The following is a 23,710-nucleotide window of genomic DNA, read 5'->3' on the forward strand; positions in this document are numbered from 1 at the left end:
GTTGATCCTCTATTTCATCCTTAGCAGTGGGGGGCCTATAGCAGACTCCAATAATTGTGTGTTTTTCAACCCCACATTCAACTCCAACCATAATGCCTCAAACTCATCGCTTGTTCAATCTGCAATTTTGTCTTTTACATTCACTTTCAGATCACTTTTCACATTTCACACAGACCGTTTGTTTGACAGCCCAGTCATGTGAAGAACAAAGCCAGAATTCAGCAATGCCAACTAAATCATAATGCTCTTCACTCATTAAGGCTTCCAACTCCCCTATTTTGTTTGCTAGACTTCTAGCATTGGTGAACAGGCTCTTTAAACCATTTCTGCATTTCCCAGCATTGTTTGCCAAAAAGTTTTGTTTTTGAGTACAACTAAAGTCCCTTCTACAATGCATAAAACAAATTTTTTGATCTGGTCGTTACCTGAAGACCATTACCTTGGAGGTATCCTCCATAATGGTCAGGTTTCCCCTATGTCCTTGTTCACGCTCAGACAGGTAGCAGAATGTCTTTGTTGTTTGCATATAGACAAGAACTTTCGTATGTCTCGTCATTCCCAAACACTTCAGTATTATACAGGTCTGACGGGGTTCGAGGCACTGTTGAGGTCGCCCACTCTGCCTACTCATGTTATTTATTTAACCAAGACGCCTTTACTGGGGCTCCCACCTACACGTGATACTGGTAATTTGAACTGGGTGTATCAGTAGAGGAAAAGGGGAAATCCTTTACTCTCACACATAAGCTAACTCTTACCTGCAGGTCACAGAAACCAATTATAAGATATTGTCTCAAAGGTACCTATGCCCAGCAGACCACCACCACCTCTCTCCAGCTGTATCTGATGCTGGCACTGTCCCACGCCGAAAGGTGTGTGATACACATATGGTGGGATGTCTGACTATTTACCGTTTCTGGGAAGTGATCTTTCAAATATATAATGACTGTATAGGTTCTAATGTGGCCAATAGCCCTAAAGTAGCTCCTTTGTCCATGATCCCAGGTTCAGTTAAATCCACCAAGCGATGTGTACTTCGCCATTTTCTTACCGCTGCTAGGGTACTCCTCAGTTTTGGAAACAATCAGTAAATCCATCCAATAAAGAATAGTTGACAGAAGTAGAGACAGTTCACCATATGGAACATATATTAGCAGAAGATGATGACAGATTGGAACAGTAAGTTTACCTGGTTGGCTTGGGATTGGTGTAAAGATTCACCCCAATTTTGTAATTACCTCCAATAGCAGTGAATTGATACATTGCGGCTGGAGGGGCGACTAGCGAATACATTTTTTGTCTCCAACACAATTGTATTTTATGTATCCCTTATTTCCCTTTTTGACCCCCCCCCCCACTCCTCCTTACCTGGGCTTGAAAATTTCCTCCCTTTTCTTTATTTGCTTTTTTGGTAATTATGGTTATTTTTATTTCTTTTAATTTTAATTTTTTATTAAGATATGTATAACGGTACAATAGTGCCTATGTCTACTAGAATACAAATGTTGTTGGATTGCAATAGTTATATGACTACTACAACTGATGTTCAAAGTTTATGTACCCTTGCTACAGTCTTTCGGTTTTTCTTTTTGATTTCCTTTTGTAATTTGTATTTTATTTTCAAATTTTGTTGTTGTTTTTTTTCTGTAAAATTGAATAAAGATTTATCTTACAAAAAAAAAAAACACTTGTGGCATATAAATATATGGTTCATAGATAGTGGTATGACGATCATCCTCATAATACCACTATATTATATACACCTCTGTTTATATACCAGAAGTGGTTTTGAGGAACATGTGAAATAGCAGTGGATCATTTACCACCTAGCTGTTAGACCCGACCTTCGTACGGGCAAAAAAAAAAAAGGCTAGGATGGTTAACCCCGTATTTTTGTCGCATCCATACTTACCTGGTCCCGCTGTGCTCATCCAGCATCGTTTTCGTATTCCAGCGTTGTCCTCTGTCCATCGGTCTCCCTCTCCAGCGTCGGGTGCCAGCGGGACCGGTAAGATGCCGGCCGGCATCTCGGCGGAACACAAGATGCCGGCCAGCGGAACACAAGATACCGGCCAGCGGAACACAAGATGCCGGTCGGCTTCTTACCTGGTCCCGCTGATCGCCGATGATCCTTCTTCATCCAGCGCCGGGTGTCTTCTGAAGCGAGAAGCCGTCCGGCTGAGAAAAAAATAGCCGGGCGGCTTCCCTGCGTGCGTGATGACGTCGGCGCGTGTGCGGGAAATTCAAATTCAAACTCATTCATTCATTTTGTATTGGATTCAATACAAACTCCTGTATTCAATCCAATACAAAATAATTCAAATAAATACAAAGTGTGTAATTGGTAAATTCAAACTGTCATTTTGTATTGGATTGAATACAAACTCCCGTATCCAATCCAATACAAAAAATAAAAAAAATAAAATAAAAGTAAATAACTTGGAAATTCAAATTTATATTTTGTATTTGATTGGATACAAACTTGCGTATCCAATACAAAATAATATAAAATTAATACAAAGTACATAACTGGTAAATTCAAACGCTCATTTTATATTGGATTGAATACAAACTCCCGTATCCAATCCAATACAAAAAAAAAAAAAATAAAATAAAAGTAAATAACTTGGAAATTCAATTTTTTTTTTTTAAATGATTGTGTGTTTCAAACATTTTTTATATTCATAATATCTACTAGAACCCTTGTTCGGACATATTTCTGTAAGTTACAGGTCTACAATTTAAAAAAAAAAAAAATTCATGAAAAACAGTGGATCACTTTTGGTACAGAAATCTAGACCTCAGTGTAACGCTCAGGTGGTTAATCCCCATTATGAAGGTCTCTAGTACAGAATGCTAATAGATGCTACATATGTATTTTGAAGATAATCTAGTGAAAAATTGCAGGGCAGACAGCACCAGGTAATGTTGACAGTCCGCAATGTTAAGAACTAATAACCCACTATTTAGGGTCAATAACAACTCTGGCATCAAAATACTTAGTGAGAATGGTTTCATTATCCTTAATGGTAAATTATCTCATGACACATCTCTTTCCTACCTAATATGGTAGGTATGTGAACTGAGAGGATGATGACCAAAGGTCACATGTCCGTTCTGACTGTTTTAAAATACAACCTACGACTTGAAACTCTATATTTCAATCAATAGAAAAGACTTTGTCTTCATAATTACTGGGGATATATGAGGAACCAATGGGACCATGTACCCCCTCCAAAAAAAGTGTAAAATGCATGTCTTTTTATCCAAAAATAATGTTAAAATAGAAACTGGAATAGCTTTTTTTTTAAATGCAGGCTATTAGTTTGCATGGCATGTTGTAATCAACCCCGAGGAAGCCTTTTTAATGGTTAAACAGGTGGGGAACAAAGTTGATTGTGATCATGCATTGAACAATCAATCAGTTCACTGTCGAAAATACCTAATGGTGCATTAGCAGTACATTGTATAGTGCGCCTTTTTGGCTCGAATAATGCATATTGTTTTTTGACAGTACCATTGAATTGTAACTACTGTTACTTGCATTGAGTTAAAAAAAAACAATTGGTATGCCAGAAAAGCCCCTCTTTCCCGCTGTAGTTACAAAATTAGATGAATGTATGAAACAAATCAGGCTGCCTTTCATTTAGGAATATTTATGTATTTTGTAAATGCGACCTCTGCATCTATAATGTTCCTTCTGCAATAGAACTTACCTGCCTGATTAGATTGTTTTAGTTTCTCTTCTCACTCTGTTGTAGGTGGCATCATCTTCATTTTATCCTTTTCCAGGTTCCAGATCATTGGTCATCTTGATCTTGATTTGGAGTAATGTGATTTACATGCATACTAATGGGAATTAATTCATCCCCAGCAGCCAGGGGTAATCCAGGATAGTCGGCATTGTACACCAAGACGCATAAGCGCAGCTTAGTGTGCACTGAAGAAAAGATTGCAAACAGGCAGTAAGTGTATTTTATTGAAGAAGTGACATCCCTTGTGCTATAAAGAACCTACCTGCTCAAAATGACTTAAGTTTAGTTATGCTTTAACACAGTAGCTGATAGTGATTTCCTTTAAAAATATTCTCAGCTTTGAAGAGATAGGTTTATGGAGGAATAATTTCAGAGCATGCTACAAAAATGTCTCATATTGGTCTGCAGTGTCACCAGTTCCTAATATTGTGCACGCACTTTGTTTAAGGAACATTTTTATTTGATAAAAAACTACACATATACACAGGCACATGCATAATGAACTGACAAACAGTATAATGGTGTAAGGCTTTTAATTAATATTTTCATTACAGACACTGACAAACATGACTTGAGAACAAACCAGAATCAGCTGTGACAAAACTGTCTTTGTCTCATAGTAAGACAAATATTTATGCAATTGAAAAAGGACTTTGATAACTGTTACCATTTTTGAAAATTAACAAAAAGAAGCAAAGATAAAATACAAGATGGCAGCTGTATAGTGTATATTAATGGCCAATCTTACCTTACTCTCTTTTACTATACAAATCAGTCCATTGTACAACCATTGGACTAAAAAGACACCATGTCGTTCATCAGGTAGTGACTTTCATTTAACTTTTTTGTGGCAACATGGCAAACGGCTGAAAAATGTGTGCAACTGAGCAAAAACATTATGTTCAAGCATATAGATGAGGGCTAACTTTAAATGTGTTCATTCAAACACTAAACCAGCATATAGGAGAAAATATCATTAAAAAGCAGCAATATTTATGTACCTAAAATAAAGTGTTAGAATAAATCTTGCTTTGTTTTTCTACCAAAAAACAGCAGATTTTTCATCACCTAGAAATAAAAATTGGAGAAGATCACCAAGGCACTGTGGGTTGTAAGGGAGATAACATGTGACTATTTAAAGAGAATTATCTACTATAATAAATTGAGGTCAGATACCCAGAATAAAAGTTTCATTTAGCTAGTGCAATCGTTTACTGCAGAAAGAAAATTGATAACAAAATTGCCCAACTGTTTTAAGTGGCACAAGTAGGAAGCATTCAGTTTGTAGTGCTAAGTTATCTCTCATTTTGATATTAACACTCCAATCACCGTGTGCAGGATGAAAACATATACGTTGCAGGAAGGGGGGATTCTGAGGGAAGTCTATCAGGGTACGAAAAAAAAGGAAAAACAGTAAATTTAGCTATATAATACCATAAAGATTTAATTTAGAAAAAGGCAAACTCCACAGTTATATGGCTGATGTTACCAGCGGCATCTGTGAAAATTCAAAAAGTTATCATATCAAGTTAGTCTTAAGAGCCGGAACCTGATAGATTATGTTTCAGGTACATCTGAGATGTAGGGTACTTCATTCAGTTGATTAGCACTCACAACCCGAAGAGGCCATCTTCATTATTTTCCTTCCTGACCTGTCCTGTGTTGGATGCCGCCCGAGGCGCATTCATTGTGGGAGACGGCAATGATGGTAGTCGATCTGCAGCTTTTGCCCGCTCCTCTAGAAATTTATCAAATTCTGCAGTGGAAATAAAAAGACCTTGTTCTGAAACAAGTCAACACTGACATAAATACAAAGAATCATGGGGTTAATTACTAAAACTAATACTTCTATTTATCATATCAATAGTTATTAACGGCAACTAATGATGATTTGCAGTAATGTATAATTTTGACAAAACTTTAGTCCTGTCAATTGACCTATGTTATTTATTTAGGACAACATTATGCACTTTTAGGACAATCCTCACAGGTGTGCAAAGTAACTGCCACATTTTCAGTGAATTTCAATGACTGTTTCCCCAAGCACCGCTTTACTTCCCGCATTTGTAAAAAGAAAATCCATAAAAGCACTAGGATAAACTAATAATATAAAATCCTATTTCTCCAAGCCTAAGTAAAGTGTTCCTGTCAAACATTTATTGCTGGCCAATAAGGAAGCAGGCATATTGTACACTTTCTATTTGCTAGGGTGGATTTATCATAGCATGCTGGTAGATATCTAACTGCAACTGTGAATCTTGGAAACGGAAAATGAGAGAGAAAATATAGGGGGGGGGGGCTCTTAACAATTTCACCAGGTTTGGACAAATTTAGTTGACTAAAGACTACAGGTCTAGTTAGAAAGTTTTTCACCAAACTTTTACAAAAAATTACACTTTTTTTTATGTTGGGTTTAATTAGCAGAATGTATAAAATAAGTAAAAGACTCCTTTCTATAAAAAAAATTCAGTATATTCTTGCTGGGTACAAAACAAGCAAGGAGCTGGGAGAGAGTACAGGCAAGGGTAGTATATGAGGATCAAAAGTGTCTTTCCAGAAACACTTTGTGCTACATGTAACAGATATTTATTTGTTAGTGGTTTCTAGTGCCCTGGGAAATACTTTAGATTTTTGAACTTTTGTCTTCGAAAATTTTTGCAGCTGTTAGTCAGTTCTGATTACCAATATATGTACACTTTTAGGTTACCATCTTTAAAGAGTATTCAAAATATATATGAAAAAAAACACGGGATGGTTGTGATACATTCTTGTATAATATGATAAGTGACAATATGGCTTTTGTAATATGATAATAAATTTATTTTAAAACAAAAAAAAATGCACAAAAATACATTTTAATCAATTTTGCTTACTTTTTTTTGAAAGTTTACAATTTGTTGGCTTTATTTTATTAAATTTCATTTTAGCAATTGAAAATTACTACAGAGGACATTTTCTATTAGAAACTTCAGAGCACTTCAGTTGTTGGGCTTCCCAGAAGAAAGCTTAGCTTTGCTTTTTTGCCTTCAGATATCTTGTCAATCCACTAGGTTAAACACTGCCATCTCTGCAGGCAAAGAGGGTTTCATGTGGGCCCTCCACTGATGAGCACTGGCTTATAGTTCCAACTCCTGAGTGCAAGTTGAAAATATAAAATATTTATATTTGTGATACAATAGGATTTACCCAATCCAAAAAAAAAATGTTTACCACATTTTTATATTTTTTTTTGCACTTTTACAAGTGTTTTAAAGCTTGACTTTAAAACGCTAATAAACGCCTATGATGCGTTTTACCACCATTTTACATTTATAAATGGTTTACTTTTAACCCTTTCAGGGAAGAGTACAGAGGTACATAAAACCCCTTTATCATTCCCTGAAAGGGTTAAAATATGTGTAAAAAAATTGGACAATGCTTTGATGGTAAATTATTTTGTTAAATGTTTGTTTGTGTAACTAAACTTTTTTTTTTTTTTTTACAGGTTATCCCAATGAGAGGATGATTCCCACAGCTGCAATGATAACATGAGCACAGCCATAGGACTCCTCCTGACAGTTAGGGATCCCCAGGCACTAGGGGTAAATGAGGACAAGTCTCCTCATTCACCTCTAGTGCTCTGTGTTTGGCTGAGGTTTTCTGTTTCTCAGCAATTCAGCACAAGACTTTATTGGAGAGACTTGTCCCTATTCATCTATAGTGCTCCGTGATTGGCTGAGAAATAGGAAACCCCCATGACAGCTCAAGCATCGTCGGGATTTCTCTTTTCTTCAGCCAATCAGGGAGCAGAGCAATCAGCAGGGCTATGCTATGTTGACAGCTCTGCTCCAGATTGCTCCCGCAGCCCTAGAGGAGCTGTGACATGTGTTCTGTATCCGTCAGCACTGTTTAAGCTTCATGTTGTGGTTTGGAGCTTAATAAGGGATTCCCCCCTTTTACTTACTGCCTGAGGAGCAGAGTGGAATATATATATATATATATATATATATATATATATATATATATATATATATATATATATATATATATACACACACACACACACACATGCACATATACTTGAACAAACAAGGTGCACTTTAAAAGTTAGTTGAAACCAGTCACAAACCTGTTTAAACGCACTAGATAGTGCTTTGAATTATTTTAGCACGTCTGTGGTAGAAATTTGTGTGTGTGTATATTATATATATATATATATATATATATATATATATATATATATACACACACACACACACACACACACACACTAAAAAAACAACCCTTTTATGAACCATGACAGCTTAAATATGGTCTGAAAACAAAAATTGTGCCACTGTTTGAATACATAAATTGTGAGGTACTTGCCTTCACTAGTAACACCACCTTCCCCCTCAATCTCTTCTTCCTGCGTGTGGAAAATGATAATACACAATTTATAGATTTCCTGTATGTGAAGGTAAATAACATTTGAAGAGTTAGAAGCAACATTAATTATTGTGCTTTCTCTGTCAGAATAAAAGCACTGCAATGATGCTTCAAACTGTACATTGCATGTTTTTATGTATTTACAGACAGATGTGGAAAAAGCATGGTATCCTGGTGTGAGTGTTGTTAGTACAATAAGGATGTTAGGTATGTATATTGTGTTAGACAATTGTGATATCAAGTAAGTATCATACATGGAAAATTAAATATATTGATAATAGAATAACATAAAATAATTAAAAGAAAGGTTTTATGGTAATGTGCTCTGAAAACAAATTAACAATAGACATAATAGACATGTTGGTACACATTTGCCTAAAATCTAATGACCATCTGACCATCATGACCGATTTGATGAAGGCTGTACAAAATGTGAGGAACAATAAAGAGATCACCATAAAACCCTCTGACAAGTTATGAATAGTACACATTATAGAACAATATGTCTGAAGATCTTGGAGAATCAAGATTTATACATACCAATTCAGAAACACATCTTCAGTCAATTCAAGGAAGAATTCCATGACTTGGTGTATCAAGCCTTTACCTCACAAATTATTAATGAAGTGACTAGGAAATTTCCTACCATTAGGTTTCCAGTGATCCCTACTTTTTAGTGTCTACCTAAAGTACACAAAAGTGTGGACAACCCTACAGGTCGTCCCATCACTGCAGTGATTAATTCCATCACATCCAAGGCAAGCAAACTGGTAGACTCCATCTTGAGACCCTTACAATTACCATCATAGCTGAAAGATACGATAAAACTCCTAAAGCTGACAAACAATCTTAAAGTTCCCCTCATACAATCTTAGTAGCGATAGATATAAAATCTCTAAATAGAAGTATCCGTCATGACAAAGGGATCACATACGCATTACAGAAGGTACTCTACATTTCCCAAGATCAAAGTAGATTCATCACATCCCTTTCCTTTCTATCACTTTTTATCCAGAAATATCTTCATCTTCGGCAGAACATGTATTTACATAAACAGGGTGTTGCCATGGGTACCAAGTGAGCACCTTCCTACACCAATATTACAGTGAAGAATCCCTTCCTTATCGGGACCTTAAACTTTTTTTCCTCCAAACACAAAGAGTGCCCTCTTGTTCTTTGTAATAATCTCAAAGTGAATAATGGGAAAGAGTTTTCTATATGGACCATTTATATATTTATACAGGGTGATCATATCCCCCCCTTATACGTCTTTTCTCAAGGGAGAATAGATTCAGTTCAGCTAATCTCTCCTCATACCTGAGCTCCTCCATTTTATTTATTAATTTAGTTGCCCTTCTCTGCACTCTCTCCAATTCAAAAATGTCCTTTTTGTGAACTGGTGCCCAAAACTGGACTGAATATTCCAGATGTGGTCTGACCAATGCTTTGTACAGGGGCAGGATTATGTCTCCATCTCTGCAGTCTATTCCTCTTTTAATACAAGAAAGTACTTTGCTAGCTTTAGATATTGCAGCTTGAAATTGCATGTTGTTATTAAGTCTATGACCTACTAGAACCCCCAGATCCTTTTCTATTTCTGACTCCCCCAAATGTATTCCCCCTTGACAGTATGAAGCATGCATGATGTTAGCTCCCAAGTGCACAATTTTACATTTTTTCTATATTAACCTTCTGGGTGGTTCATTTCTGTCAGGTTTTATATGTCTAAAAGCGGTGCATTGTTTTTCATGAAAATTTATTTTACATTATAATAGTATGAGTATGAAAAAGTTTAAAACACAAAATCATGTCAAAATAAATAAAAAAAAAATTATAAAATTATACACATATTATACTGAAAAATAAATTTTCATGAAAGACAATGTACCGCTTTTACACATATAAATCCATTGTATTGCATTCAATACAGTTTTTTAATATTAAATGCAATACAAATGGATTTGAATTTTGTGCACCGCCCCGGTGGTAATGTCCTCACGCACCAAGTGCTAAGGAAGTTGGCCGGAGGAAGAAAGAAGACGGATATCGCCGAGAAGGACGAAAATAATGGCTTTGAAAAAACGAGCTCAGCTCTTTGAGGACAAGTGGATGTAATCCATCAGGTCCTGGTGCTTTGTCAACCTTAATTTTTCCCAGCTGTTTCTCAATCATATCAATTCAGAGCCATTGTGACTCATTTAAGGCAGTGACATTGCTATTATGAATTTGGACTAGAACTCTGTCATTTTCCTTTGTGTACACAAAGAGCTAAAAGAAAGTGTTTAGTAAATCTGCCTTGTCTTTATCCCCAGTTACCAACCCAGAGACATCCTTTAAGGGGCCTACTTGCTCAGATCTGGTCTTTTTACTATTAATATATTTAACATTTTTGGGGGGTTTGCCTTACTTTCCTTTGCATCTGTATTTCATTTTGAAGTTTTGCATATTTTATCACCATTTTACATATTTTGTTATATTCTTTATAGTTTTCAAATGATGAAGGTGATCCTATATTTTTGGAATGCCCTTTTCTTGTTCCTTATGGATTTCTTAACAGCTGTGAGTCACATAGGTTTTAATTTTAGCCTCAAACTTTTTACCCATTGGAATAAATGTTTCAGTGTGCTTTTGAATAGACTTGAAACATTCCCATTTCTGTTCTGTGTTCTTTGAGGACAATATTGTCTCCCAGTCACAGAGAGCTGCCCTTAATAATGGAAAATTTGCTCTCCTAAAATTAAATGTTTTTATCTTTCCTGTTTACAACCTACATTAAATGAAATCATATTATGGTCACTATGGCTACCCGCATTCTCTTTTATATGCACATTTGTTATAAACTCTGCATTGTTAGAAAGAACTAGGTCTAGCAGAATATAATTTCTAGTTGGGGCTTCTATAAACTGTACCATTAAATTATGTTCTATTAAAAATTTCCTTCCTTTTGATGTTCCTGTAGTGCCATTAGTCCAGTCAATGTCAGGGTAGTTGAAACCGCTTGTTCCATTCGCAATTTCTTCCTTCACATTCACTTTTAGATTACTTCATGGTAGGAGGACTTAGTTTTAGAAGCCAAAAATCTACAGCGGAGGACCCTAGAAAGAGGCTACTCAAAAAACTTCTTAGGAGGACCTGACCTACCATTGGGTAAAACCCCTGGACAGGACTTGACCCTGGACTTTTACTAAAAGATACAGCCAAACCTAGGGAGGCTACCACTTACATTGTCACAAGATGTAACACCCACCTGAAACAATTTTAGATCTGCTCGAAATATTGGCAAATTCTGACATCAGATTTGAATATTCATAAGAAGAGTATTTCGTAAATCTCCATCCCTCAAGGATCACTTAGCAACCAGCCATTTTAAAGATCCATCTGAAACAAGCAAACCTTCAGTGAAAGGCACTTTTAAGCGTGGCCACTGTACACACGGTCAGTAGATTAATGACTCGCAATGCATCTCTTTAATGTCAAAACTAGAGCCGAGCAAATCGAAGCTGACGAAGTGGAATTCGATCCGAACTTCAGAAAAAAATCGATTCGCAACGAATCTGAATTTCCTTGCACTTCGTGGTAACAAATCGCAACTTTTTCGAAAATGGTGGCTACACGTGTAAAGACATGGGGCAAGGAACTCTAGGAAGGCGGGATGACCCATAATGCCATGCATGCAGCCAATCAGCAGCCAGCCAGCCCTGTGATGTAACACCCCTTTAAATAGCCTCAGCCATCTTGGATTAAGACATTTTACAGTGTTCTGAGTGCAGGGAGAGACGTGTGCAGGCACTAGGGACAGTGCTAGAAAAGCGATTTTCAAGTGCAGGGAAAGGATAGGGAGGAATCATTTCACAGCATCTTCGTGCAGGGAGAGACATCAGAAGGCACTAGGGACAGTGCTAGAAAAGCGATTTACAAATGCTGGGAAAGGATAGGGAGGAATAACTTCACAGCATTTTAGTGCAGGGAGAGACGTCAATTTATATATCCAGAAAAATAAATACGCACTTCACTGTTGCAGTTATTTGTGGTCAAAGCATTTAGTGACGTATTTCAGTACAAAAATACAAATATATTCTCAGTTAACTTCTGCAGTTATATGTGGTGAAAGCATTTAGTGACGTATTCAAGTACAAAAAGAAAAATATATACGCAGTTCACTGTTGCAGTTATTTGTGGTGAAAGCGTTTAGTGGTCTATTTCAGTACAAAAAGAAAAATATATACGCAGTTCACTGTTGCAGTTATTTGTGGTAAAAGCGTTTAGTGGCCTATTTCTGTACAACAGTAAAAATATATTCGTCACTTTTAGGTGTGTTTTAATTTGCTTTTAATTCATTTAGTTCAAGTAAAAGTATGTCAGACAGAGAAGTGGCAGGCCATGCAGAAAGAAGTGGCAGAGGCCTAAATGTTTCTGGCGCAGGCAGAGGTCACAGCAGAGTAAGGGGGCGTGTCAGCAGGACTTGCAGCGAGAGGTCTGAGCTTCCAGTGTCATCTAGCAGTCTTGTCTTGACCAGCAACCCAGCAGGTTAACTCAGTCATCTACTTCATCCCAAGTGACATCAGACACCCCCAGCCAACAGTCGGTGGGTTTGTCATACACAATCCTTAGTTGGCATGGCCCGGGAGCAGACCCTGTGCCCTCAGGTGTCCTCAACTTGCCTCTGTCCTTTGCTGTTCCCTCAGCCACAGAAGTAGTGTATACTGTGGGCTCAGCTCAACTATACAGTGAGGACAAGCTAGTAGAGGGCAGTCAGCAGCTACTGCCCAGCCAAGATCTGGAGGAGACATCCGCCGCTTCCTCCGCTAGGCGGGCAAATAGTGATGAGGTGAGTGGCGTGGGAGGTGGTGTTGCGAGCAGTCGGGCTCCTGACCCAGAGAACCTTGAGGAGGACATCAGTGACGTGCGTACACTTCTTGATGATGATGATGATGAAGCCGATTGCATCTGGAAGCCGGGTAAAGAGGGGGCTTCATCATCATCAGGAGAAGAGGGTGGCAGTTTGCCCGTGAGGCAGCAGCTGAGCCAGCAAGGTGGTAGCATGGCTGGTAGTCAGTAGGGTGGCAGCAGTGGGAGGTTGGGAGCCAAATGTGCCCGGGGTAGACCACATGCTTCGCAGCAGCCTATCTGCCCGGGAAGTAGTGGTGTAGGGGTTCACAGAGGCAGTCAGTCAGTGCGGAGTGTTGGGGGAAAATCACCTACTCGGCGTTGTGACAGTTTTTTGTTAAGCCACCAGAGGAGGTTAACATGGCCATATGTAGAATATGTGGGCAGAAGGTAAAGCGTGGCCAGGGTGCCAATGTTGGCACCATGGCCCTGCGTCAACATATGCAGAGTCACCATAAAGTGGCCTGGGAGGTCTGTAACTCTGATGTGGTGGTCCAGCCTGCCGCAGCAACCGCTGCATCACCCAGTGGCACGCACCAGGTTTCAAGCAGTCAAGGCTCCACCACCTCAGCTGAAGGGAGCTGTAGCCATTTACATCTTCTGCTGGTCCAGATGCTCCTGCTCTTCAACAGTATGAGACAACAGTATCCGCGCACTCATCCAACGGCGCAGAAGCTGAATGTGCTGAATGAACCCAGCTCATGTTCCCTTTTAGTGGGTGAACAATCCAACACTTGGTGAATTCTGCTTCACAATGGTAGGAAGAACCGACATGGAAGGATCAAAAAGCGACGTTGCTATGAACGCTTGGCCGCCACAAGCCAGTTATCTGTCATTGTGCCACTCTGTAGCCTCCTGATGCTGCTGCCACCTCCAGACTCTGCCATTGTGCCACTCTGTGGCCAGTTATCCCTGTGGTAAATTTTCTGACACCCCCTGCTCCTAACCCAAAAGTAGCAAGGATCAGGAGGCCCCACTTTCACGGTCTGTATTCATACTGAAAATCAAGATCAAGCGAGCTTTTGCCCTTTTGCCCAACGGGAGGTTTCTGTCCTCCCTGATCCTTGCCTTAGGACACCTGCGTTACTGTTTAACAGGTGTACCGCCCCAGTCACACTTCCCACCTGTCACTGTCCTCAGAGCGGGTCACGCCAGGCGCTTGGAGCCAGAAGCAAGAGCCCCTCGGAGTAAAGTCCCCGCCTGATGCCACACATCAGATGACAAGTGCTCCTTCTTACACCCACCTTCGTCTACTGGTATTACCACCCACCACCCCACTCTGTCACCGGGTAACTTTGTGATCTCCTGATGCTGCTGCTGCTGGCATCTCCACACTATGTCACCTTGCCACTCTGTAGCCTCCTGATGCTGTCGCCCACTAGACTCTGTCATTGTGCCACTCTGTGGTCTCCGCCTGATGCTGCTGCCACTCTGGACTTCTCAAGCTGTTCTCCCACCCTCCCCACTCCATGACTGGGCCACTATTTTGCCTTTGTGGCCTGAATGACACCACTATTTATATGACACTTCTTCTGATCTGTCAGAATGAAGGAAAAAAGACGCACAACGGATCCTGTCTGTGTAGCAGCTGTAAGGCCTGTATGATCCAATCAGAATTGGTTTATGATTTGGTAGCCAAAAGCAGGAGTGGGTAAAAAACAGAGAAGACATGCAAATATTCCATTCACGTTGTCATCTCTGTTTTGGATCCACTCCTATTTTTTTTTGGCATTAGCAATACTGATGGATTATTAAGCAAATGCTGACTGAGTGAAGGCATATGCTCCACAGACAGGATCCGTTTTTTGTGGGTTATTGTTCTGTCAGATCAGAGGAAGGGCAAAATAATTAGTGATGTCAACACAAACGTAGTGCTGACACCCTCTCCACTCTGTTGGGGGGGGGCTCTACTTGTATAGGCGGTTAATAGAACAGGTTCTGTAGGCATCTTTGTGTAATCAGCTGACAAGGGTGTAAAAGGAGTGCGCTTTTTCTTGACGCTAACATGGACCTGTAAGGCTGAGTTCATACTTGAGTTATTTGGTCAGTTGTGGCCCCATGACTGCCCAAATAAGTGAAGTGTGCAGTGATTCTAATAGCGATGCCTGCCATCTGCATGTCATACTGACTCACAGTATTATTTCACTACCACAGCAGTCTCCTTATGCGTGTTACTGCAAGGCACAGTGTTCTACACCACTATCAAGGCTCTCTGCAGGCCGGAAATAGACTTTTTTTAACGCGTTTCGCCGTGAAAAAAATTCGGATCGAAGCAAATCTTTTCGAAAAATTCAGCCTGCCGGCCGAAACGAGTTTTTGAGAAATTCACTCATCTCTAGTCAAAACCCACCGCCCTAAACATTTTTGTTAACTTTGAAACCTAGGGTTTCATTTACCGATATCAATCAATTTATATCAATTGTAAATGTGGTGCTTTTTACATTGGTAAAAAACCAGAAGGTTTAAAAATTGAATGTACAAACACATACACTCCATTACACATGGATGTATTGTAACATCAATTGGATACCATGTTGACTCCCTACGCAGTTATGACCCCAACATGATATCTTTTTCGGCATTAGACCACATCCTCCCAAACCCAAGGGGAAGGGACATCGATTCTTTACAATCCACTTAGTTTCACATTGGAGTAATAATGTTCAAAGCCATGGTTTTCCCCAGTTTTAACGGTGTACGGAGTTTCAAACCCTTTCTTTAACCTATTTTTAAAAATCTGCTATAATGTCTTGATCTTATTTTATTATGTGTTTGTTTCGCCTAGTGCTTTAGTACTACATGTTTACTACAAAACATTTGGTTATTGGTATTGTATTATTGCATATTATTTATACTTTTTTTGTAGTAATTATCTAATACACAATTACTTTTAAGAACATCTCTTGTATTTACTACATAACAAACTCCAGCATAGCTGTTATCTTGTTTTCTAGCAATTCTTTTTCATTTTCTCATTCCTTATCGGTTATTTTCATGTCCTGTAAGGAGAATGAAAGGATGCAATAGCCAGAAACATTACCATACATTTTTATCTTCATCTTCATTATAGAATAATGTAAGCATATATTACAGTATTGTTTGAAACCACTATGAAATTGGCAAATATGTGAATGTACCTATGATCTGGAAATACCACAATATATTAATATTTACATGTCTCTAGTAGATGATTGTAAAGTGTAACATTGCTTTATTTCTTGGAATCATCATCATATTTGGGATTATGTTAACACCTTAAAAAGGCCTGTGCAGTAATGGCACTACTTACCTTGACATAATAAAAGAAGTCTAATACTCCCCAATACTGTAATGTAACGTATACCTCACACCACCATTCAGTACTGAATTGATGTGTGAATTTTCTTTGCTTGTATATGCATATTTATTAACCTCCCAACCGCTAACCCCGTACTTTTTCGTCCAAAAAATTTTTGCTACTTTCGATAACCCCGTACTTTTTCTTCTTTAATAAAATCTCACTTACCTGGTCCCGCTGTGCTCATCCAGCGTTGGGTCCGTGTTCCAGCGTCGGGTCCATGTTCCAGCGTCGTCCTCCAGCGTCGGGTGTCCTCTCCTTAGACGAACAAGCCGTCCGGCTTCCTCTTCTAAGTCGGCCAGCTTAGAAGAGAAAGCCAGCCGGCTTAGAAGAGGAAGCCAGCTGGCTTCCTCTCCCTCCATTCTGTCCAGCGTCGATCGCTGGACAGAAAAAAAAAATACTCACCTTCTCCCTCCGCTCCTCCGGACACGTCCTTCCTCTTCTGTGTTCAGCCGGCGAGTGCAGTGACGATTACCGGGGTTTCCCGGTGACGTCTCTGCATGCGTCGGCGCGGGAGGGAGGCGGGGCGGGAAATTCAAAATTTTGTATTGAGTTCCTTTGTATTGAACTCAATACAAAAAAGCTGTATTGAGTCCAATACAAAGAAATCCTTATATAATATGTATATAATTGTATTATATATATATATTATATAAGCTACTGTACATTACATTACATTATACACTATTTTTTTTTTCAAACTTTTTTTATTTTTTTTTAAAGATTTTTTTTTTAAAGGTTTTTTTTATGTTTTATAAAAAAAAAAATGTATTATTAAATTTATAAAATTTTGGACATATTTCGGTAAATTATGCGGTAATTCGGTGAATTAGAGCCTACAATCCAAAATAAATTTCCATGCAAAAAATGTAACACTTTTTGCATGGAAGTTTGGAAAGAATTAGAATACCCGGCGTTCGCGTACGCGTCCCTCGGCAATTCCTGATGATGTCCGTGCATGCGCCTGTCGATGGGGGTCGTAGCGGAATATTCAAATATTTTGTATTGGATTCAATACAAAGTCCTGTATCCAATACAAAATAATACAAAATATATTTATGTGGTTTTGTCTATAGGTATGTGACGCTGGACAGTTGGACACTAGGGAGGTGTTTTAGAAAAATATATTATTATACAGTATACCGAATTATCGCATTTTCAGTATTTTTCATTTATTTATGTATTCTTGTTTAAACTGATTTTTGTGTATTTTAATTTTATTAAAAGTATTTTTTTTTTACATGATTGTGTGTTTCAAACATTTTTTATATTCATGATATCTACTAGAACCCTGTTCGGACATATTTCTGTAAGTTACAGGTCTACAATTTAAAAAAAAAAAAAATTCATTAAAACCTGTAACGCTTTTGGTACAGAAATCTAGACATCAGTGTAACGCCCAGGTGGTTAATTACTGCAATACAGATCATTGTTTGCCAAAAAGAAACCCTCTTCTTTCTCAGTCCTGTATTTTTTTCCTTCACCTCTTAAGGGGGGTGGCATTGAGAATTAGGATTTGTTATATTTTGGTCTTTAGTCTATTACCTTGGGCCCCACTAAAATTTTTAGCTATATTTACCCACCATTGTGCAAGTAAACGTCAAATGAATCCTCAAAAGTATGATTCCCTGCCCCACTTCAGGATCGCCATAATCAACACACCTTAAATAGATATATAACCTCAGCCCGCTTATGCTCCTTATATACCTACCTGCTACATACTTATGCAAAATTCATAAGCTATTTCAGATCGTTCTCTGGAAGTTAAAATGCACTCACATTGTATTTCATATCCTAGCTAAGCTGAAAAGTTAGGGAGGAGCGGGGGTGCCTAATATCTCCTTCTACTATTGTGCGTTTGTGCTGGTTTGTCTAGTGGATTGATTTCATAACAGGGATAGGACGAGCTGGGTCCTATTGGAGGACTTCCTTTTGCCAACAGACCTTAGTGGACCGCTCTTTTCCACAGCCACGTCACTCTCCCCTCGGTCTAGCCAACAATCTACTACACATATGGCAGGATCTCCTCTAAGCGGGTAAACTGTCTGCTAAACCAGGTCCATGTTCTCAAAGGTAAACTTCACAATAGTATTCCCCCTTTATAATTTGGTTCTTATATAGGCAGTGATTGTCCCTTTTTTTCACCCACCCCACCAAATGTATATTAAGGAGAAGCCTTACTGACTTTGAGGTAATAATTAGTTTACAACACCACCCCACCCATACTGTATCGAATATATAACATGCTCCTCCAAGGCAATGGCTCTAATGCCCCTGTTGACATGCGATACTGGGAGGTGAACTGGGAAAAAGCCTTTTTCCTGACTCACCCTCACATGTAAAGCACAGGAGACCAAATAAAAGGTTAAGTCCAGATGGTTTATTTTTGTTAAAAAATTATCTATGTTTTTTTTTTTGTTTTCCTCCTGTCTTTTCCCTACTCCCCCAACTATACACGTCAATAAATAATTGAAGGGACCAAAACTCCATGAACAGACGGGACTAGTTTTAAACCACCATTAAAAGTGTAAAAGGTCTACCTGAGTATTGCCTGTGTTCTATAATTTAATGTACATAAGATATGTACACTGGCGACAATATAAGTGCTAGAAACCTTCTGGTGTATATCGCAAACAGTATTTTGTCTTGTTTGCAGAAGGTGACTTATCCCACGTCAATCTCAGGCTTGCTAAATAAATGTACCATATCTTTTGTTACTGTTCCTAATACTACGTATTCCCCATATAATGTTCTTTCCCTCATTCACGTATTGATTGCCACTCTGTATGTTGTTTTACTGAAAACCCCAATAAAAATGATTGACCCAGAAATGGAATTTAAAGTAAACATGCATTTATAAAACTAATCCTTCTAAAATTCATTTTGCCTACCCTGTATTTGTATACATCTGTATATTGTCTGTTATTCTTGTGTAAAGGCCAAAAAACTTACAGCATCTGCAGAAAGCCATTTCTCAATGTCTTCCATAAAGTTGTTTTGAGGAATCTGGTAGAAGAAAAAAAAAAAAACTTTTGTGTCTTCATTTCAAAATGTATATTACAATGGTTGGTTAGTGACTAGGTATATTAACCTACAACCTTGAAATAAAGGCTTTAGAGCAACATGCTCATATCTGCTCACAGAATTTGAGGCGTATATGGTACCGTATACACTTGAGTATAAGTCGATCCAAGTATAAGCAGAGGTACCTATTTTTACCTCGGAAAAAGTATAAGCCGAGGGTGGGAAATGCTGCAGTTACTGGCTAGGTTAACTTCTTTATTTATAAGTTAGGTTAACCTCCCTAGCGGTCTAATTCTGTGCAAATTTCCATGCAAAAAAAAGGTACAATTTTTTGCATGGAAATGTATTTTTCATTGTAGGCTAGAATTCTAAAACTCACCGTTATTTAATAAATTTAATACATTTAATAATAGACTTTAAACATACACAAAACACAAAAATCTGTTAAAATAAATTAAAAAATATTTAAACATGTAATGTAAGTGTACAGTGGCATATATATCGTGAAGGACGATGGAGGACACTGGTAGGACAGCTAATCGCTTTACTTACTATTGTTTTCAATAGGTTTACATACCTCAAGTGTGACTCGGGGTTACCGCTTCCAGCATCTTTTTTTTTATCGCTGGGGAGGTTAAAAAACTAGGGGGCATTAGGCCAGAATGGACTACTGGCTAGGCTGTGTCTGGCCTAAAGGCTGGAATTTGCGGACCTCTAATAATTATTGAGTCGGGGGTTTTCAGGGGCAGGAGTGGGAGTCTGGATAATACGCCAACTCCACCATTTCCTACACTTGCTCCTGGAATTAGGCCAATTCAGGAGATAGTCTATAGATTTTGGGACTCTATGCATGGAGCAGGGCCCGGTTAGGCATTTAGTCTCTTACATGAATTTGATTTTGATTGCCCCAGACCCAAATTTCAAACCACCTTTTGTATCGAAGTGAGCCCAAGATTTACGGATTGATTTTTCACCAGCACATAGAGATCAACTACTCTCGATAGCACACACATTCTCATTTCGCATATCAGGAAACCGGGTACAAGATTCTGGCCAGATGGTATAGGGTCCCTACCTGTCTACGCTCTATGTTTCTCAAAGCATCAGAAAGATGCTGGAGGTGTTGTGAAGATAGAGGTGATTTTCTCCACATCTTTTGGGAGTGCCTGAGGGTGTGTTCATTTTGAGAGAATGTTCATAAACTTCTCCCAAGGTTTACAGATTTGAAGATCCCATTTGAAACTAGTTTCTTCCTTCTACATCACAATAATTTCCTAAGTGAAGTTTAATCGCAAAAATCCCTACTGATTAGACTGATGTTGGATGCAGCTAGAATGTGCATCCCAACCATGTGGAGAAAATCTTGATCATCTCCAATAGAGATGGTTCTATTGGACCATGTTTCGAGATTCTTCGGCCTACCTGGATGCGCTCCAAGCTGACTCTCAGCAAACCTTCACCTATTTGTAGTTTTATTGCTTTTTCAGTAGCTAGTGTATTCTTAAAGACTTTTTCTTACCCCGGGATACGAACAAGTACCCCTATCCTGCCCCCTCCCTTTTATTCTCCTCCTCCCCCCCTTACCTATATTAGTATGTTATTCTCCCTTATTATCTATAGGGGATAGTTCAAAGGTATTGTTATTATGATTTGTTATTCAAAATGATTGTCTTTTGTTAATCGTTAGGCCCTATGACACACAAGGAACCTATGTGATCTGATTGATGTTCTATTGAACATGTTGTATTGAATATTGAGATTCTTTATTTCGTCTGGTTGTAATTATTGTACTGCTGACAAATTGATAGACATTTATATCGATTTGTATTTTAATGTATGTTTTGTTATTGTTGTTTTCCCTCATACTTTCCTAATAAAAGCCTAAATTTGAAAAATAAAATTTTTTTACCCCTTACAGAAAGCTAAAAAGATCATCGGTGTCTGTTAAACTGACCCAAGAGTCAAAAATTGCTCATTGCTCAAGGAACCCCTAGCAAGTTCTGGAGGAATTCTATATAATATTTCTTCTTGGGTTTAGATACATCTTTAAAGCTCTTTGTAAGCACTTTAACTCTCTTGCCTTTATACCCTTCCGGGGCAGATACATTTTTACATCTAAAATGTGGACCTGTTTATATGGTGATAACTTTGACGGCTAGAAAAATGTAAATAAAAAAACAGCATAAAAAATATGTGTAAAAGTAAAATGGAAAGGAGCGAGTTATGGCTAAGCAGAGTAAGCTAGAGGGTTCAAAAATTAATAAAAAAATCAAAATATGTCTGAGAGAGTAAGTAATGCATACTAGAAAGTATTTCTTCTTGAATCAATTTGATATGAAATCAATACAAAATAAGCATGTGGATGGTAAAATCATTATCATTGAGATAATCATTAATGAGAGTTTTTGGGGCAAGATCACCTCAAGTCTCTCACTTCCATTAAAATTCAAACTAAAAACTTAGTTTGCCAAACTCTGCAATCAAAAATGTAAATATTGACAATCTAATATAAGTAATGGCAAACAAAAGTAAAAAGAGTGCATAATGGCACAGCTGCTAGTCTGAGTAGTTTGGCTAGATCTAGTCAAAGAATTACGTACGATATTTGGGTTGCCAAGTTACATTCTTTTACAGATTTTATGTGTAAGGGCAGTATGGGCAGCACAGTGGCTCAGAGGTAGAACTCTTGCCTTTGCAGCGCTAGGTTCCAGGTTCGAATCTCAGCCAGGACACTATCTGCATGGAGTTTGCAGGTTCGCCCCATGTTTGCGTGGGTTTCCTCCCACATCCCAAAAACATGCAGTGAGGTTTTTGGCTTCCCAAACAAAAAAATTGGCCTTAGTCTGTATAAATGACATTTGACAACGGTAGGGACATTACATTGTGAGCCCCTTTGAGGGACAGTTACAGACACAACTATGGACTTCATACAGCACTGCGTAATATGATGGCGCTATATAAATACTGTGTAATAATAATAATAATAATAATAATACTACATACCGCTCCAGTATTCTGCTGACGAGTATCCAGGGCTCCGGCAAGACCTTCTGCGGCCTGTGGATCCTCATACTTCACACTGATTGAGAAAAATTTGCCAGAATACCGTTACACAAAAATGTGTGACATAAAAACAGACACAGAAATTTAAGTATAATATTCCAGAATGACCGGAGAACTTGATAAATAAGACAAAGAACAATAAGAATGGGAGAAAACCATGTGTCTTTAGGTTTAGTGATGTGCAGGAAAAAAAAAAAAAAAAAAAAAATGACAACAAATTACAACCCCCCACCCCCCCCAAAAACAAACAAACAAAAAAAAAAAAACTTGAATTTGAATGAAGATGCTTTTCCAGGTGCTGCAAACCAGCATTTAATGTAATCCAAGCATCCAAGGCTCTTTAACTGAATGAGAATAATTCAAGTGGTCTTTAGATTTACAGAGGAAAGGTTTACTTAAAAATAGCAAAACAAAACTTTACTGAATGTACAGATACAATACAGTTTATACCCAGGTATAGGAAAATCTATTCATACTAATGTTTCAAGCCAAATGGTAATTGCTGAGTGGGAATATTGTCAGTGGGCAAGCCAAGACTGGTGTAAATTGTTGGATTCATTCCACGGTTTGAAGGGATAATTTTAGGGTGCTGGTGATCAATCCGATCATAGAAATGCTCATCAGAGAGAGGTCCACTGTTCACAATGGCCTGTAGGATAAAGTAGATCCCTGCCACCATGCCACTAATCAGGAAGAATGGCACAAAAGCTCTTATATGCTTGCACCAGCCAAACAGCTCAGATAGGAGCATAATGCATCTGCAAAGGCAGGTTCAAGTCCGAACAAAGAGCCAAGGCACAGCTTAAAAAAAAAAATTTAGAAAGAAAAAAAAAAATTGTTAAATATCATGAGAGACTGCACAGTTATGGCAGAAAAAGAAGGAAGTAAATATAAGTTCTTTTAAAAGTTCTAATCCTTCCAGTTACAGACGATCAATATACACCGAAAAGCAGCCAGAGACATGTGAAAGAAGCGTACACCTAAAAGAGTCAAAAATAGATGATAGCCTTAGAGAAGAGTAATTTGAGGTCGCCATTAACACCCATTTATTGCCAAAGCAGCTGCCACTCCTCCCCACCTTTATGGACTAACATTCATATCTTTCCAGGGGTCAACTTTCTTCAATTACTTCACATGAGTGACCTTGGTTTCTTAGTTCTTGATTTACAACACCAGACTCTACTTTTTATTTCATGACTTAATTGAAGACAGAAACCTGAACCTTGACATCACTATA

General features: G+C 38.3%; 1 protein-coding gene across 5 annotated transcripts in view; it reads right to left on the reverse strand.

The window, feature by feature from the left end:
* Positions 1 to 4,271: 4,271 nt before the first annotated feature.
* The window catches only part of LOC140337418 (target of Myb1 membrane trafficking protein-like), a 128,809-nt gene continuing 109,370 nt past the window's right edge, over positions 4,272 to 23,710 (reverse strand). For 3 of the 5 annotated variants that reach the window (XM_072421171.1, XM_072421172.1, XM_072421173.1), the window contains 4 exons: positions 22,414 to 22,489; positions 19,339 to 19,392; positions 8,103 to 8,142; positions 4,272 to 5,511 (listed from right to left, as the gene is read on the reverse strand). In XM_072421171.1, coding sequence (XP_072277272.1) covers positions 5,366 to 5,511; positions 8,103 to 8,142; positions 19,339 to 19,392; positions 22,414 to 22,489 — 316 coding nt within the window. In that variant the 3' untranslated portion in view covers positions 4,272 to 5,365. Of the gene's footprint in view, positions 5,512 to 8,102; positions 8,143 to 11,409; positions 16,049 to 19,338; positions 19,393 to 22,413; positions 22,490 to 23,710 lie in introns of all 5 variants that reach the window. The other 2 variants (XR_011922038.1, XR_011922037.1) reach the window with 2 other exon arrangements.

Source organism: Pyxicephalus adspersus, chromosome 8 (assembly GCF_032062135.1).
Source record: "Pyxicephalus adspersus chromosome 8, UCB_Pads_2.0, whole genome shotgun sequence".
NCBI lineage: Eukaryota > Metazoa > Chordata > Amphibia > Anura > Pyxicephalidae > Pyxicephalus > Pyxicephalus adspersus.